This window comes from Arachis stenosperma, chromosome 1, assembly GCF_014773155.1.
Source record: "Arachis stenosperma cultivar V10309 chromosome 1, arast.V10309.gnm1.PFL2, whole genome shotgun sequence".
Classification (NCBI taxonomy): Eukaryota; Viridiplantae; Streptophyta; class Magnoliopsida; order Fabales; family Fabaceae; genus Arachis; species Arachis stenosperma.
Window position 1 is genome coordinate 2,415,696 of NC_080377.1, and position 19,044 is coordinate 2,434,739.

Below are 19,044 nucleotides of genomic sequence, written 5' to 3' on the forward strand. Positions count from 1 at the left end.
AGCATTGTATAAATATATTTTGCATCAGTACAATTATTTTTTACAACAAATTCTTTAGTTTTTGCAAGCACTTACATGATTTGTGAATACACAAATCATTTTACATTTTAGAAAGAATTACATATATGATGTACAATTCAAAAATAGAAAGAGGCTGACTAACCACTTGTCATATTGTTATCTGTTGCTCTCCTTCAAGAATTTCGCGAAAATAGATGTGCATTCATGCCTAGCTTCAGAATCATTTCTTTTTAAGAAAACCACTCTTAGAAAGAAGCCTTGATAAAAATCCCCTACTGTTATCCGAGTCCTTTGCTTTGACATTGCTGAGGTTGCTTATGAGAGACCAATGTGTCTCAAAGTCAGGCTCATAACCACTGTCCTGCATAGCTTGCATGAGATATGATGCCTTCCCAAGATTCTTTTCGTTGCGATAACTCTTAATTACAGCACCATACATTTCTCTGGTCGGAGTTTCGCCTCTTCGAATCATGGCTGATAGTAACTGTTCTGCCTGTTCTGTCCTCCCATCTTGACAGAAGCTGTCAACAAGCATCTCCATTGTGTCGATTCTTGGTGCAAGACTCCAATTCAACATCTCAGAGTAAAAATCCAAAGCATCATTCAGTTCATTTCGTGCACAAAATCCACGAATTATAGAATCATAACTGAGGGAAGATGGAATGTTACTTTTCTTCACCATTATGTTCAAAAGATGAACTGCCTTGTTCAATCTTCCATTTTGGCAAAAACACTTGATAAGGTAATCATAATTGATATTATCGGGAGTCAGAGATTCCGCTTCCATCCTGTCTAAAAACGTTTCGGCTTCTTGTATCTTCCCACAAGAAAGAAAGCTCTCTGTAATAGTTGTTTGAACGACAGAATCATGTGTCCAGCCTCTTACTCTCATGTCTTGACTCAATTCTAAGGCCTTCTGCAGTTCCCCGGCGTCACACAAGCTGCTTATTACCTTTCTCAAGCTGCGCTTGCTTGGTTTAAGTCCCTTCGAAATCATGGTAGTAAGATAATGCAGAGCACTAGACACATCTTTACAGTGCCAGAAACCATACACAAGAAAATCATAACTGACTTCATCGAGTATAATCTTCTTCTCTTCCATTTCGGTTAGAATTTTCTCAACAATGAAACTGTTTCCGGCAGACAGAAGATGGAAAACAAGAATGTTATATATGATAAGGTCATCAAGTGGACATTGAGCAAGAACGAGGTTCTTTAAGCTCAGAGCAAATTGTACTCTACCCTTCATGCACATCAATTGGACCAAGTGTTTGTAACTTGAGTGCGACAGCTCCAAATTCTTTCTTATTGCAGCACCAAGAAGCTCATCCACTTTCCTCAAATCCTTACCTTGGCAGTGACCCTGAATAAGGATGTTACAAAGTTTACCATCCGGAATTAGACCGTTGCACAGCATATCCCGGAACAAGGTGTCAGCTTTCCTAATGTTTCCCATCTTACAAAATCCGTGTATCAATGCACAATGAACATCATGAGAAAAGGAAGGCTGCTCTTTTACAATGATATCTTTTAATGCAATAGCTTTTTCATGTCTATCAGCTTTACACAATTGAGGGATTAACAAGACTGAAACATCCAAACAGGGATGCAAATTTCTATCTAGCATATCGTCCAACAGCGTAAAGGCTAGAGAAAATTTCCCCTCATTGCAAAGGCCTCTGATAAGTTTATTGTATCTGGCACGATCCAACATGAAACAATGTGGTAGCTCTTCTAACACTAGAAGTGCAACATTTGAAAGACCTGTGGTAGAAAGCACTTCTAAAAATACATGACATATATCTAACCTTAGTGAAGGGTATGATAGCAGCATGATCTCAAGAAGTTGTAATGCTTTCCCAAGCATTTTCCGATGGCAAATAGAGACAATAAGTTGTTTGAATTCTGCCAATCCTGGCGACCATTGATTTCTACAAGCATTGTTCCAGTAATAATTAAGCTCCTTCATATTTCCTTTCTTCCATAAAGTTAATAATATGGCAGTATATATCTCATTCTTGATGTGAATTTTGTTTTCAAACATTTCATCCAACAAAGCTTTTGCTTTGCATAGCAAGCCCTTCTTGATGTATGCCTGTACAATCAAATTAAGAGTTTCCGAGTCAAGTTTATTTGCAGACCGTGGAATGTTGTCCAGAATATTGACCACTGATTTGATTTGTGACCGAGATGAACAAAGTTGTTTCACTAACATTGAAAAGTCTGGCAGCAACAGCTCTTGCCCCCAACGAAGCATTTCTTCAACCAAAACCAATGCCCTTTTCAAGTTATTATTGCTACACTCCTTCCTGACAGATGAACTAAATTTGGGTACCATGGATTCTTCAAGAATGTGAGCAATGTGGTTCTCATACTCATCAACATCTGTATCCAAGTAAAGTCCATTTCCAACATCATCATAGAACTCTGTATTTGAAAGTTTCCTGTCATTGTCTCGTTTCAACCTCACGTTCAAAGGGTTAAATCCCAAAACGGTAAATGCCCTGGAAAGTGGATTCTCCATTGACGAAAGTTCAATAAAACCACCACTATCCATCTCATGAATCAAACTTTTCACTAGATCAAACCGTCTAGACCTACAATACCCCGCTATAAGTACTCTGAAGGTGGAAATATCAAGCGGCATCCCCCTATCCATCATCTCATCAAGAATGTGACGAGCATGCTCTAACAGGCCTACTTTAAACAACCCACTTATAAGAGCATTATAAGTATATATGCGCGGCACCAAGCCTTCTGATAGCATAAGAGACAAATAATTCATAGAGTTTTTCATGTTCCCTTCGCGACAACTCCAACCAATTAATATCCCATATGTTACTTCATCAAGTTTAAAGCCTATGTTTTCAAGTTCTTGCATAAAAAATCCTGCCATTTTTACATTATAGCTGCTGCACAAAGAATTTATAACTCTATTGGCAGCCACTACACTCGGGACACGCTTTACTTTGACAAAGAAACTAAGCAAATCATTGAAGTCCTTCTTCTCACAGTATGCAAAAGCAATCTCATCGAAAACGAAGCTACTAACCTCAGGATTGAAAGGCAACACCTTCTTGACAATGTTCCTTGCTTCCAGAATCTTTCCATTGCCACAAAGTAGTATCACCAAATTCTCCAACGTTTTCACCTCAGCACAATTCAATTTGCCACAGAAATCCAGCATATCAACTGAAACCCTGAATGCAAGCTTTGTTCTCTTCATTCTCACCAAAAGATCAACAAGAACATGGTAACACAACCGCAAAGGAATCATACCGCGACCCCTCATAAAATCATACACAAAAACGGACCTTTCTAATTCTTTCATGTCAACATACCCTTCAATCAGATAACTGAAAATCTCATGATTATCCAATGAAATTCCTTCACCCTCCAATTCAAATAACAAGCCATCAGCTTCTCTAAGCATCCCAACCTGCACAAGCAATGATGCCATGACCTCATAAGAGCACAAGAGATTCTTGAAACCCATGTTTCTCTCACCACACAATTTGAAAATTTGCCACAAAGACCTAACCTTTTCGACATGAACCCCAACTCTGGCACACTCAGATTGATAACCAACCAATAATTGAAGCACATTTTGAGGATCCAACTGAGGAAGCTTCCAGAACTTCCTGGTAATTTCAGGGATGACAGTGGAGACATCCAAAAGAAGGTCTTTCAGGGAAGGTTTGGTATGATTATTTGAAAGGGAACACTTGGACAAAACGGAACCAGCGAGGCCGTGAAAATCAACCGTTGATAAGTGTAGTTGGGTGTTTTGGGTTGTTGAGGTGACGGAGGAGCGTGAAGGTGGTGGTGATGAAGAAAAGAAGTAAAAAAAGAAGTGGTTCAAGTGTGGGTGGCGGCGGCGTCGGAGAGTGGAGAGAGAGAGAGGAGCATTCAAATTTGATGGCATTGACGGTGGTAATGGCAGCGCCGTCAGAGGGCGACCGATTTGGTGCTCCTTATTACTCTTGGAGCACCAAAGGTCGGAGATGATCTTCTCCAATTTTTTTAACACTTAAAAAAATAAAATATAATTTTTTACTATTAATTTTATAAGTGAATCAAGATTAAATATGAAAAAAATAATAATAAAAAATAAGAGATCACAATTAATACTATCTAATTTTTTTGTTATTAAAAAAGATCCACTTCCTAAAGTTTCATTTGTCATTTTTGTGAAAATAGTTTTTTTTTCTTTCTAGACTTCACAAATCAATAATTAATTTATGGTAAAAATTCAAGTGCAGTCGACTTTATGTGAAGTTGACAGTTAAGAATCGTTAAATAAAAATTTAGTCAAATCAGTTAAATCACCTAATAGCTGCTCTTAATCAGTTAAAACTACATCTGAATTTTCACCTTAATTCATTACAAATTAAAATTCTATTTAAAGATTTACAATTAGACAAAAAATGGTTACATATTATATATACAAAATAATATTTAAACTCTTACTATTTGTATAAATAGATTAATAAACTAATTATTATATTAATATAAATTTTTTTTATTTCTAGCTCGACAAAACGACAAATCAATAACTAAGTTATCGTAGATCAAAGCTCAATTAAAGATTTGCACTTGACCAGTAAATTATTAAATATACAAAATAATATTGGAACTCTCAAACTTATTTAAGTGGATTAATAAATTAATTACTGTAGACTTGTAGACTGTAGTTTATATTAATCTAAGGTATTTTTTTGTTAATTTAGACTAAATTTGGGCTAACTCTTCTTCTATTTTTTTGTTTGGTAAGGAACTCTTCTTTTATTTTGTTCATGTGTGTTTTTGTTCATAATAAAGAGTCTGGGCCACTTTTAATGGGCTCCTAAATGATCTAGTGATTCGTCCACCATTCCATCATTACTTCTTCTACCATATGTGTACAACCTCTGAACAAAAACAAAATTGCGTACAACCGTTATTTGTGTACAATCATTTATGAAATAATAAATCACAATAATATTTCCAGTTCAAAAAAATCACAATAATATTTACGGTCCATTTAATGTAAATATAACTAAGATCCATTGTGAGACACCAAAAAAACTAAGATCCACCATCCATTGTTTCCATCACTTTCTCACACAATGTCTATGCTTTCATCAACCCTGTTACAGGTTACAACGGGTTGGGAAACCTTGGGATTCTTTTTAAGAATCAAAATTCTTTTCGGTGCTTTAGTATAAAAATATTATTTGAAATTCAGTTCACAAAAGATTCAATTCCTTCCAAGATTCTCAAAGAAAATTGGATCAATTCTAATTATATTCTCATATTTATAATCTCAAAAATTGAAAAACGAAAAATGGGAATGAATTTTCTCATATTTTTATCATTTGTTTATGTATATCCTCTTAATAGGGAGCTGAAAACTCTCTTTTATATAAAGAGAATTTCGATATGAATTCTTTGATTTGAAGTTTGTTACAAGGTAGTTATGATCTTTTAAATTTGAAGTTGAAAGATCGCTGTAGTGAAAAAGCAGAGTATGCACAGAGTGAGTCTGGAATGGTCCGTAAAGATCACGAGAATGCTTTGATTGATGTGAATTAAGAATTTTGGGCCTTTCACCTAGGTCCAGAACAATGTCCCCAAACCCGGTGAGTTGTGCTGTTAAGAGACGTTACGTTTTGAAAACTCATCATGTAGATAGTAGAGCTTCACTTAGCTTGATACCTTAAGATCGTTTGATCGGTTGGATGCTTCTAGACCTTCTGATGCCTGCTACTCACACTTCTCGAGATGAGATATCAATTGAGTTGAGTGAGGTTTTAATTCCCAAACAATGGGAAATGACCATTTTTTCCCTGGTCAATTCATCCTTTCTCGCACTTTTGGGGGAAAAGTATATAAACTTCAAAAATCTATCTTTTTTATTGCATATTTCTTCTTCCTTTTATATCTTGTGATGGTTCTTGCTGTAACTTGCTGGTGTCACTTTTGTGTTGTCATTCTCCTTCCTCGCCCATCATTCTTTCCTTGTATGCTTCCTTCTTTTTCCTTTATCATTCTACTCATATTGCGGTTGCTTTTTGGCTTTCGAAGATACTTCACTTATCCTAGTTTCTACTCCTGGAGCTATAGCTATGGGTTTGTTTATTCTTTTCTCTTTTTAGTTGGTGAACTTAGTTGATAGATTAGGTTAAAAAAATTGTTTCATTGTGTCCTTAGTGTAGAATAGAGTTTTGTTGGCATAGATGTTTAAGCTGATGGTAGTGGCGGTGCCCCTATTATAGGTATAGCAAGAAGAAGGCTGGAACCTATTGTTTCTGGAGAACCTGTGTTTACCTTTAAGCAATGATGACCTTCAAAGGCTCTGTGATGATAGAACTATCTGTGGCATGGTATAATGGAGGAGCAATATGAGATTTTTCTCCTAGGGGCTCAAGAGTGAGTATGCTACATTAATTTAAAGGCCCTACAAGTTCTCGAATGGATGTGAGTCTATAAGTCCATATTCATGATATTAGGGATTGGATTCCTCTTTTAAATTAGTGCTCCATGACTCCCTCAAGGATAAGCTTGTGTCATTGTAAGCCAAGGTAGCCTCAAAGTTTTCATGTACCATTTCAATCATCTTATCGTCAGTCCAATACTTTATAGTTAGGTATCTCGCGAAGACCACTGCATAAAAATCATTAATGGTTTTTTTTCCTAAGATGATGTTATAGGTTATAGAGTACTTTTTTTTACTATCGGTTCCAATGGAGATTGGTAGCCTGATGGGAGTTAGTAACTCACGAGAGTTGCATCTTTTAACCCCTAAAGTGTCCAAAGCATCTCGAAATAGGATATTTGAATTAGCTCTCGTATCTAACAAGATGCGTTTGACGAGCTCGATTCCTACTCTAGATGTTATGACCATCGAGAGATTTTTATCCTGGTTGTCGTGTATGCAATCTTGAGGACTAAAGGTGATTTCAAGGGTATCCGAGCTTCTAAAGTTGTCACTAAAAGGACCTTTAAGTCCTTTTTCAATAAATCCTTCCAATCACCATATTTACTACGATGGTGGGATCTGAGTCGGGTGCTTTACGCCTCTAGGATTATGCCCTTCATTATTGTCAGGCGATTTGTCCCGCTCATTTCTCTTAGGCTCATGTATGAACTTTACGAATGAGTTTATCTTCTGTTATGGCCTGTTCCAAAGCATCTTTAATATCAAAGCAATCGTGTGCTAGTCATAGTACAAGCTTTTGTTTACCTTCGTCCTAACCTTGTGTTGGCTAGGTTTTGGAAGGATGACTCTATTGGTGATTCGTTGATATACTACTGTGATTGGGGTCATTAATGGTGTGTGGTTCGTGAACTTGCCTGTTTGGGGTGGTCGAAGAGATTTGGGTGCTTGCTCCTTTTGGCTTTCCTTATGAGATGAAAAGTTGCCATGTTAGCGAGGCGATTGGTTAGCGGCATGCTACTTATTGGCAGCTACTATCAGACTAACTTTTTCGTCATTAATGTATTCACTAGAGATATTCTCAGATGGGCTTGGTGGTCAAGTGTTTTCGGAGTCTTCATTGGTTTGCATGTTTATCAAACTCAAACTGGCTACCGAATCTGAGACCGTCAATCTCAAGAAATTCATCTTTGAATCTATTTAGGTACTTCCTGGTGAAATCACTACTTCAGTGTGTGACCCTTAAGAAGTTGATTGGGTGTTTAGCTTTGAAAATTTTGGTCATGAACTGCACTAAACACTTCCACGAGATGTCTATGAATGTTGAAATTGAACCTTGAGTAAATGAGGTAAACCCTTTTATCATTAGAGTGACTGGGAATGCGCAACATTGAACTGCATCAGCTAGGGGTGCTCATGGCCCGGCCCGGCCCAAATATTTTAGGGATTAATTTGGTGTGATTTCATCGGGTTTAGAGTCGGGTAAGGGTCTCAAAAATAGACCCGATCATTATTTCGGGTCGGATCCGGGCCATAGTTCGGGTCACTCGAACTCGGCCCGGTGGCTCAGTCGTCATATACAATTAATATTTTGTATTATTAGTGATGGATCATGTCTATTTTTATGTGGAATTTAAGTATTGTAAACCTTAATATTTTGTGTTATTAGACATTATAAGACTTTAAGTTAATATTTTATGTTTAGAATGCATAAAACTTTAGACTAATGCATAATATTATGTTATTTGTATTGATTTAAATATTTGGTGTTATTAGACAATATTAATATTGATTGTGGTTATGTTTTAATTTTGAAGAATGGTTGATTCTTGTTATATTTTTCTAAGTGAATTTTACCATGTCATATAATTGTTAGAGTCTTAGAAATTTGGATATTTTTACCTACTATCTTACAAGAAGTTATCAACGTAATGTAACGTTAACGGCCCGATTTTTATCCGGTTTTCTAAGGGTGAGCACGGGTAGCGGGTACCCGATTACCCACCCGAACCCGAACCAAACCAATCAAATTGGTTCTGGAACCGACGGGTAATCGGGTCCAACCCGAACCAAACCAATGACATTTGCTGATGATTGGTTCAGGTATCGGTTTTGGGGGCGCGGAACCCGAACCAACCCGTATACCCGATCATAATTAATTAAATAAAATATATATGACTTTTTATGTGTTTTCTAACTCATAACCCTAATCCTATCTCACTAATGTTTTGATTTTAATGTGTTTTGGTTTTAGCTTCTTTCAAAGATTATTCACTAGACTTTTGTATTTATCTTCTAATATTTCTATTACACTTTTATATTTCATTAGACAAGTTTATTTACTATTAATATGTTTGGATTTTGATGAGTTTAATTTTTAATGTATTTGGTATTTAATACGTTTGCATTATTTCTGTTGATGTTACATGTTTATTGTATTTCTTGAATTTTTAAGATAAAAATTTGCCAATTTGATTTTTTTTTTAATGAATTTCAAAGTCATCGGGTACCCGCTACCCGAACCGAACCAATCCGCTCTTAATCGGTTTGGTTTGGTTCGGGTACAAGCACAAAAAAACGCAAATCCGAACCAAACCAAACCAATTACTTTTTGATCGGTTCGGTTCTAATTTTACCTTGAACCCGAACCAAACCGACCCGTGCTCACCCCTACGGTTTTCACCCTATACAATCGTGACCCGAAAGTGTGTTGGTTTCATTGGGTTTAGGGTTGGGTTCGGGTCTAATAAATAGACTCGGTGTATATTTCGAATCGGGTCTGGGTCATATCAAACCCGGCTTCATCCGTCCCATGTAGGGGTGTCCGCGGATCGGATCGGATCGGATATGGCTAAAAATTCGATCCGATCCGCATTAAAATCATCGGATCGGATCGGATCCAATATCCGCAATTTTTAAGGTTGGATCCGATCTGCAAATGTGCGGATCGGATATCGGATATATCCGCAAAACACAAAAATATTTTTAAAGGCTTATTTTTATTAAAAAAATATCAATAAAATTCATTTTTTTTATTCTTTTAAATATGTTTACTCTTAAAATAATATTAAACATACTTTTTTTAAATAATAAATTAAAATAATATAACATATATGATAATTATTAATTGAAATAAAACATAAAAAGAATATTTATTTATTTATTTCTTTAATTTTGCGGATACGCGGATATGCGGATCGGATATGCGGATACCAACACAAAATCCGCAATCCGATCCGATTAGTGTGCGGATCCGATCCGAAAGCCTTGCGGATCGGATCCATATCCGCAATTTTCGGATCGGATTCGGATAAACACCGCGGATATGCGGATCGGATCCGATCCATTGACACCCCTAGTCCCATGTGCACCCCTAGCATCAGCAGCCTTCTGGCTTCAAATCTCATAACATGCTCTTGAGGATCCTTTGTGCCATTGTATCGCATGACCATGGGCTTGTCAAAATTCTTTGACAAATAAACCGTTAGGATTCTAGCATCAAAGGGAGTAGCTCCCGTGATAACTGGCTGGTTAGGCTATCTACTTTTCTCTACTAGTAATCACTCACTTGCTTCATGGTTCCAAGCTCGAGGACTTAGCTTGGTGACCTACCATTCTCACTATGTTACCGATCTTGGCGATCATTAGCAACGTTACACCTTATGCATCGGCATGTATGTTGTGTTAGAGATTGAGAATGTAAACTCCTTCGAGGTTCCAATCTTGTGTGAGACTTGTGAATTGGTTCTGGTTGGTAGCAATCTTGCGCTGCAACCCCCTTTCTAAATTTTGTACTCGATGCCTAAGCTCCTGGATGATACAAGCACTATTTCTTTCAGCTCCTCCGAAAGGCCTATGATTGGAAGATTAGAGTGTATTCCTACTTTGGTTTTCTTGCTAGCATGGGGTTACCTCAGTATGCACTATGCTCGATACACACCCACCATTAAGGTCCCTATGGTTTTGTTGGGGATGTGTTCCTCATTATCTTTGGACTGATTCTAGAAATGTTTGAGATCTGAATCCATCACTCATCAAAGGCCGGTTCCCACAAACAACACTAATTATTGTGTGTATCATATTAATAGGGTTGATAGAGACCGCAACCAAGCGACAAGGATGGTTGAAGACAAGCCCCAACAAAAGAGGTGGTATCTGCAATGACACTTCGACACTCAAGTTAGAGGGAATTCAACAAAGTAGAATGAGAACTAGGATGTGTCTTCATACTTGGGAGAGCTGGAAACTCCTCTTTATGTAGGGAGAATTCTGGTTGATACAGATTCCTTCTTGTGACCACCATGAGATTGAAAATCATTCATGTGACCTTCCTTCTTACTAATATTCATCTGACTGTCCTTAGATACATTATGAATCGCCACTATGAAGAAAAAAAAAATTTGAGCTCATAACAATATAAAGCAACTTTCAGCCCCAACCCGAACTTCCTACTCTTTCTTTTTCTTTCCCATGATTATCAAATTATTCTTAGTTCCACTCATCATGATCATTGTTATTGGAATCCCCTTCAAGCATAATAATGCCTAATTTTTCTTAATTCCTCTGCTTGTTGACCATGTGGTGATTCATCAATTCATTTCTAAAGATGAGAATTGTGCCTAGAATTCAGTTCAACTCAATTCTTCTAAGAAAATATTATTTTTTCCTATTTCATTTATACTTTCCAAACACACTATTAAGTATTAAGACAAAGAATTATGCCCCTTTTCTAAACATGTATGCACGCTTTCTAAATAGCATATATAGATTACATATCTTCTCTTTTGTAATCATATCATACATTTTTTAAGTACACGAAAATAATTCACTAATTGAGTCCATAGTTTATTCATGTATTTGACTCCCATCTACAAATGTTTTTTTCATAATCAACTAAGATTTTCTCCTAAATTCCATTTGGTTATGAAAAGAACTAATAGTGCGTTTAGCTGTGTTTTTCTCAATGTTTTTTATTTTTAAAATTGAGTAAAGTATCGTTTTTGTCCTCAACGTTTGGGGTAAATCCTATTTGTGTCCCTAACGTTTAAATCGTCCTATTTATATCCCTAACGTTTGTAAAAGTGATTCAATGTTATCTTGCCGTTAGTTACACATCATGAACGCTTTAGTTTGAATTTTAAAAATCTCTCCTTGAAGTTAGAATATAAATGTCTGGGATAGAATTGATGATCCACTCCGAAAAATAGCTCATCAAAAGTTGAATCTAATTCCTACAACATTTACATAATTCACTTTTCTATGGACATAATTGAATCTAAATACAAATAGTGGGTATAATATTAAAATCAAATACATTCAAGTGAGACCTAATTGAGAATGAATTCATCCAAGTGAGAATAATTGAAAAATATAATCTGATTTGTTAGTATAATTGATAGTAGGATAACATTGAATAACTTTTATAAATGTTAGGAATACAAATAGGACGATTTAAATGTTAGGGACACAAATGAGACTTACCCTAACATTGGGGATAAAAATGATACTTTACTCTTTAAAATTTTACGAGGAAAAAAGATAAAAATAAAAAATAAAATTTTATTATTTTTATTTTTTTTATAAAATTCTAAAATTAATAAATATTAAAAATAAAAATAGGAAATAAAGACGCAAATTAAAAGCACTTAAATTTTCTCCTTTCCAGTAGTAAACAATGTTCTGAAAATTAGATCGGACCGGTCGGTCAGACCAGTTTAATCGAAAGAGGTGGTTGATGCAAATCTGACAATATTAGTGGCGGTTCTTGTTTTGGTGCATCCCCATAGCCACACATCCCAAATACACATAACACTCCATATGGACATCTATGTCCACATTTGCCACAATTAAGGATGCTCCAATTGATGTCTCTACACAAACCGAAACAACATTGCCGATTGAAGGCACACCTAATCCCACACGCCCCACAATTGTTCCTGTCAGAAACCACATTCACACAACGGTTTCCACAGCACCTGCTTCTTGGTGGAAACTCTCCATTGTTGTTGCATACCCATGGTCTCATGCGACACCCACCATAATAACTATGCCTTCTTTTCACAACTTTCTTTAGCCATGGTGATGATGAGACACTCGTGATGTCATTTTGGTTCAATGTGTTTGCCATTGAACTTCCTTCTATTTGGATCAAAGCTAGCCCCAAAATTAATGTCACTAATGTTACTAAATTGTGTTTGTCCATCATGAACATTTAAGTTGCAAAATGGCTTAATTATAAAAGGTATATATATAGATGAAAAGGAATATAACATGTTCATTTTTTTTTTTGTCGATAGATTGAACAGTCCCCAATGTTAGGTATTACCCATTCACGCGCACCACACTTACTCACACAATTCAGGTTCTATCACACCTAGCTACAGCTGGGAATCGAACCTGGGGATATGGCTATATGAGGCCAACAAATAGGCCATCGGTACAAAGCCTCACCACATAATATGTCCATTAAGAGGCAGATATTCTCACGCGGAAAGAAATTAAAAACTTATGCTTCAATAATCTAATGGTTGCGACAATTAATGAATATTAAATAAAGTAAATTCTGTCTGTTTTTTTTTTTTTTTTTTGTCTTCCTAACATTACCGGAAGAAATATAGAAGATCTCAACTTGATTTACATCAATATAAGAATATTATGGCTTATTGGGGTGATCATATTTTTCTTACATGGTAGATATAAGTATATAACCCTTGTGGTTGGAAAATGCTGCTTGGCATTTTAATGAAGGCATTATGATTAATTAAGCGGGTAAATGCTGATTAGTCTTCAAAGATGCAGTAGCGTTCTTTTTCAAATTTATAGCTTATTAATCTTTTTATTTTATGGCCTTTTTGCGTGATGCTTATCATCTTTATTCACTTCTTTCACGAGGAGTGGATAGTAATTCACATGAAAAGAGTTTAAGTCTCTAAAAAACCAAAATACTTTAAACGAAGAAAAAGAAAGAGTTATACATTACTAGTACAACCGACCATATCCTTTTGTTACAAGAAATATACCTTTTTCCTCCTAGAAATAGCATAAAGTTTTTTTTTTTTCTTTTTCATGTCCAAACTAACTTTTCTCTTTTTAAAATTTTTCACAAATATTAGATGACAAAATTTTTTTGGAGTAAATGACACTTTTTTTTATAAAATGTTTAATGACGCTTTCATCGCTTTTATTTATAAAATATACACTATTCTCTCCTACAAAATTAAAATAATATACACCTTATGAAATATATAATTTTCCAATTGAAGAAGCATTATATATGTCAATATTTTCGCAAAGAAGAATACCATTTTTTTTAAATAGCTATATGTGAATTTCATATGATGAAATTTTAAAAGTTTAATCATTATTTTTTTAAATCATGTTAAACAAAACCAGGTCATACTTTTTTTCTTGATTTTGCTCAAAACTATATGATTTTGATGTGTGGGTTAGTTTTGAAATCGGTTGAAACGCACAAACAAAGACAGTTGATTCATGATTTAATTCTTTTTAAAATATGAAACAAGAATTTAAGTATTTGGATTTGTATGTAGCAGAATGTGTTAATGTGTTTGTTTACCAAGCTTTTTTTTTCAAAAAAATTGTTAGAAAACATTGAGATACCTAATTTTCAAATAAACACCTACTATCGAAAAAGTGACTGATTTAATTAGTTGTTAAAACCTTGACCGCTAAGATATAATCAACCAATGATTTTAGAGACCAATTTTTAAGTAAGAGCTACCAAACTAATGGCAAACTAGATTTGTCGCTAAATCGGTCTTTAATAAATCGATTGCAAAATGGATATCCGTTGCTAAATTAGTCGATAAATTATGATGAATGTTTCGATTGCACAATCGATCGCTAATACATTACCTATAATTTTGATCTCCAGTAGCAACTAACTTGATCGCTAAATTTTTCAGTTGTTAAATTGATCGTTAACCGAAAAATGTCAAAATCGGTTGTTATTACTGTTTTCCTAATTCTAAATTTTAACTAAATGTCACATATACCACTATAAAAACTTAAATTTTAAATATAATTATAATTTAGCAAAATATAAAAATAATCAAAGATAAGTTTCAAATATAATTGTCCTAATTATAATTCAACAAAATATAAAAATAATCAAAGATAAATCCATTTTCATATAAATACCAAGAGTAAATATCCAAATTGGTTCCAAGGTATTAAGATCAAACACTTCATCCCCAACAAAATTTTGTTCTCTAAAAATCTTCTAAAATTATTCTCCAATTGGTCCCCCGTTGCTTGCAATCAAATTTTAAATATGCGTGTTAGGACAAATAAACCCTTAAATGTCACCCATGTTTAGGTGGTGGTTTATGAAATCCAAGCAGTTGTCGGAAACTTGGTTGCTGAAATGGAGATGGATGTAGTGCATACAATGGCACTGACGCCATGAATGGCTTCATATAAAAGCTTGTAATATCACGGGCTTGGCAAGTATAAATGTTCCAGAAGAAGTGATTAAGTGAATAAAAACTCATTTTGTTGGGGTAAAAATTTGAGCTGAATATGCAAATTTGATATATTAACCAATCCAGCCCTTGTCACTTTAACAAAAGATCGTACAATTCCTAACTAAAATGGATAGACCATGCTACATCAAAATAAAAAAAAAAATTAATTATTTGATTAATCCTTATAATTTTATCAAATTTACAATTAAATCGCCATATATATATATTTTAATTAGATCCCAATACTGTTTTTTAAATATGTAATTTAATCCTTTTCATGTCAAAAACGTTAAAATTAACAAAATATTTTTCTAAAAATACATATGATCAAAAATCTAATTAAATTCTTAATTATGAATACCTTCAATTTACAAAAAAAAAATATTTAATTAACTCTAACATTTTTTAGCCTAAAAAAACTTAATTACAAAATTAAAAATAATATAAAAACCCAATAAAAAAATAAAATATAAAAACCTAATTATAAATTTGATAAAATTGTAAATACCAACAAAACAATTAAACCAAATAAAAAATAACAATTAAAAAGGAAAGAGAGACCCGGGAGAGAGGGAGGGGTTCATCCATGAAATCACCTTTATTATAATGGGAAACACCTTTTTAGTTTTTACACACTATATCCACGTTTTCCACCTTCCTAATCACCTAAAGCAATCAGTTTCAGCCAAAAACAATAGAGATACCAACCGTAATTTTGCACATAAGTTCACATAACAGAAAGGAAGTGGCAGGTCAACCACTTATTGCATAGTTGCATCACATCATTACATAGAACAAGTATATAACCAAGCAAGGAAACACAGCATCAAACCAATACAAACCACATTATTTTTCAGGTCCTTTAAAAGCACAGGACATATTTCCAACCTTTATTAACCACCACCATAGATGGTACTGGTTTGAACTGATACATCATACTATGGAGTATTATACTGGAGAATCAATATTAGATTTGTTCATCAAGAGCATTGTTACTGGAGAACAAGACACTCTTGTGAACCAGCCACCATTGCAGGGGAAGGACTCGAGCCAGCTTCCTCCACACATTGGCATTTGACCTCGAGCTCGCTGGATGTCATGGCTTGAAAAATGAGACAACTGACTTCTTGAAACCTCTCTTCAGAGAGCGAGACTTCAGCAAGAAGCCGCCAAGCATTGGCTTCAGATGCCTCTTCATAGTCCTTCCTCCTCTTCAACACCATGTGCCCACTGATTTCCCACACAGCAGGGTTGACTTGAGTGTCGAGAAGCTCGGCACTCACTTCTCCAAGAGCTTGTTTCTCAGCATAACACTGTTTCATCCATTTTGAATAAGTTGTCACAAATATTGTTCATGGAACTGACGAGTGCAATTTAAATTTTCAAACACCTTAAGATAAATTCCAAAGCCAATTTACCTGTGGTAAGAGGAAGACTTGTCTACCACAATCAGAAATAAGAATATTGTAAGGTATGTTATTGTGTTGAAGACAGATGCATGCATCTGACACAGTGTTTGCTAAATCTTTGAGCAAATGACCACCCTCAAACACAAGGCCTCGGATGGGGTAGTTCAACAATTTTGAAATCTTCACACCCCGATTTAGTTTGGCAATTTTCTTAGTAGGGGCCTTCTCAATGGGGAAAGGCACAGCCAGATAATAAGCCTGAACATGCCAATCACAAAATTGAAATAAGTTTTATTACTGAGGTAGCATTGTACAACAGAGCAATAAGCTAATAATCAACATGGCCAATAAGGATATGATCGGAAGCAATTCAGATTCGGAAACCAGTACCTGGAAATGAAGATGGTTAATAGTCGCAAATGCACCTAGGCTGTTGTAACCTAATCGAAAGTATGGATTTCCTGCTTCTACTGCCATGTGGAGTGCAAGCAGAAAGCTGGCATGATCAATCCTTTGGGGAAAACACTCAAAAATGCGAGGAATTAGCAGAACATGCCCGTATTCTATAGGACTGACCTGTTAAGACACATCAAGCTTTATCCCATATAAGCCACTTATTCTATGAACCCTTGAGGTAAAAAATTTCAACACAAAATTTAAGAAACTCACATTGATGGCAACAACACTAGGAGAGTTCTCAACATCAATTGGCGCATTGGGAAAGAATTGGACTTCGCCATCACTGCTTGCTTCGAATTGAAACAGGACCTCTTCCTGCCCAATTTTGGTGAAGTTGAATTTGCTCTCATCAAAAGGTTGGAGGACCTTATCAACTTGGAACTCAGTAGGTCGCTTCTTGAGGTGGCGGCCTTCATTCAGCTGGGCAATAAAACCATACTCACCCGGAATCACCTGCACCAGAATTACCCCCAAAAAACCACACATGAAGCCTAGTGCAGAGCTAGTAGTTTATCAAGATAACTAGAGAACATCAAATAAAGAGGGCAGAGGAATCAGACCTTAGTTTCGCAGGCAGTAACATCATAGCGAAAAAGCCCTCTCTGCATCCGATCTTCCCACTACAACACCAAAGCATAAAAACTTAAGCACATAACATGAAAAACAATACATACAACAACAAAACTGATGAAAATGTTAAACTTGTTGATCAAATCCGCCACCATCAAAACTTCATAATTACCTCCCCAAGAATGAGCGAGTCCAAAAAAGCCACAGATTGATCTTTGCATAGTGGCAAGTCCTTTCCACCAACCTTCTCAACCTCTTTAAAAGCATACAAAGGGAGCTTCGCCGCTGTCAAAAAAATATCGCACAAAATACACCATCCAACACATCATGCAAATAAGTAAACCAGTAAAAAGACAGCAGAATTTAAACACAAAAATAAAAGACACACAAATAAGCCTTAAAATACATCTACAATATCATGCATGCAAGTAAAAATTAAATCTTTTTTCTTTAAAAAAAAAAAAGAAGATACCTTGAATGCAACAGCTCTTGAGGCAATTCCGGCCACATCCTTCAGAAGGTGGAGCAGCCACCCCAACCTCCTCTTTCTGAAAATTCGAAACCACGGTGGCAACTCTCTTAATGCTCAACATCTTTACCCTTTCTCTTACCCTAAACCCCCAAATCACAACCCTAATCCCAATTACCGATAGAAAATAGGAGATCTTTATTATTTTTTCTTGCTTTGCGGAAAGAAAGAAGAGATTACTAATTGGAGAGCTAGTACGACACTAAACGAAGAGGGAGGAGAGGATGTTGTGGTTGTTGTGGCCACCGCCGGCGAGGAAAAGGAGGTCAGAAGGGCTGCCGCCTTCAGAAGGCAAAGCGCCGCGTCCGCCGTGCGGCGAAGGGTTGGAGGCAGTTAGGCAACCCTTGCGTCGTAGAGAGCGGACATGAGTTAAGGGGCGATATACTCTTTGAACAGCCGTGATGCCTGCAACGCCTCAAACCCTGGGTTTCAACCCTCCAATCCTTCTTCCTCACTAGAACAAAGAACAAGATGGAGAACAATCTTCTTGGATTGGGATTCCGTTTGAACCCAGAGGTTGGGGATTTGGGAGATCTTAAGAGACGGAGACAAGTGTGGTTGGTAGTTGGAGGCTACGGAGAGGGGGCTTTGTTTTCGTTTTTTTGGGTTGGTTTGTTAATTTATTTTTTTATTTTTGGATGTGGGCTGTGGACTGTGAGATGTGGTTGTGATCTACCTTCAGATTTTATGATTTTATTTTGTTTTTAGGAATACTTTTGGTCACTCGTTTTTTAAATAAACTTTTTTTTAATGATTAAAAAGCTCAATGTTATAATTCATTGATGAGTAACAAATTCTTAAATGGAATTTACATTGGCAAAGAATTAATTTTTGGCCTCTTTTATTGGAGGATATTATGGACACAAAAAAAATTCTATATTATTAGATTGTTTTAAATTAATTTTTGTTTAAAAAAAAATCTAAAGTCCAAATAAAGTTTGTAATTTACTTCTGACATCCTATCAGTGTAATTATTTTACACATATTATAGGGTCATCGTGATCAAATGTCACTCCTTATGCGTTTTTTTTTGTGAATGAAATTGTGGACAGATCGAGTGTTTCGCTGTCTTTTTCGACTTGATATACCTCATTAAAATGTCTTTTACGTGAGGATTTAGTAACTCCTTCTCCTGTAAATCCTCAATTTATC

General features: G+C 35.6%; 2 protein-coding genes across 2 annotated transcripts; both read right to left on the minus strand.

Moving 5' to 3' along the window:
• Window positions 1-241: 241 nt before the first annotated feature.
• Window positions 242-3,946, minus strand: LOC130965503 (pentatricopeptide repeat-containing protein At5g15280, mitochondrial-like). The gene has a single exon (XM_057890265.1). It carries the CDS (start codon window positions 3,944-3,946, stop codon window positions 242-244), a length of 3,705 nt encoding a protein of 1,234 aa, XP_057746248.1.
• Window positions 3,947-15,508: 11,562 nt separating this feature from the next.
• Window positions 15,509-18,515, minus strand: LOC130966526 (GDP-L-galactose phosphorylase 1-like). The gene is made up of 7 exons (XM_057891345.1): window positions 17,836-18,515; window positions 17,536-17,648; window positions 17,354-17,413; window positions 17,004-17,246; window positions 16,725-16,910; window positions 16,344-16,592; window positions 15,509-16,238 (listed from the first exon to the last, which is right to left on the minus strand). Exons 1-7 carry the CDS (start codon window positions 17,954-17,956, stop codon window positions 15,918-15,920), a joined length of 1,293 nt encoding a protein of 430 aa, XP_057747328.1. The 5' UTR covers window positions 17,957-18,515; the 3' UTR covers window positions 15,509-15,917.
• Between the last annotated feature and the right edge of the window lie 529 nt (window positions 18,516-19,044).

What these genes read in the sequence shown, in the direction of transcription:
- LOC130965503 (XM_057890265.1), bottom strand. Translation starts at nt 3,946, where the DNA reads ATGCCATCAAATTTGAATGCTCCTCTCTCTCTCTCCACTCTCCGACGC.
- LOC130966526 (XM_057891345.1), bottom strand. Translation starts at nt 17,956, where the DNA reads ATGTTGAGCATTAAGAGAGTTGCCACCGTGGTTTCGAATTTTCAGAAA. An exon ending in CAAGAGCTGTTGCATTCAAG is followed by an intron (nt 17,649 to 17,835) that starts GTATCTTCTTTT and finishes TTTTTTTGACAG; the next exon opens with CGGCGAAGCTCCCTTTGTAT. An exon ending in TTACTGCCTGCGAAACTAAG is followed by an intron (nt 17,247 to 17,353) that starts GTCTGATTCCTC and finishes ATTCTGGTGCAG; the next exon opens with GTGATTCCGGGTGAGTATGG.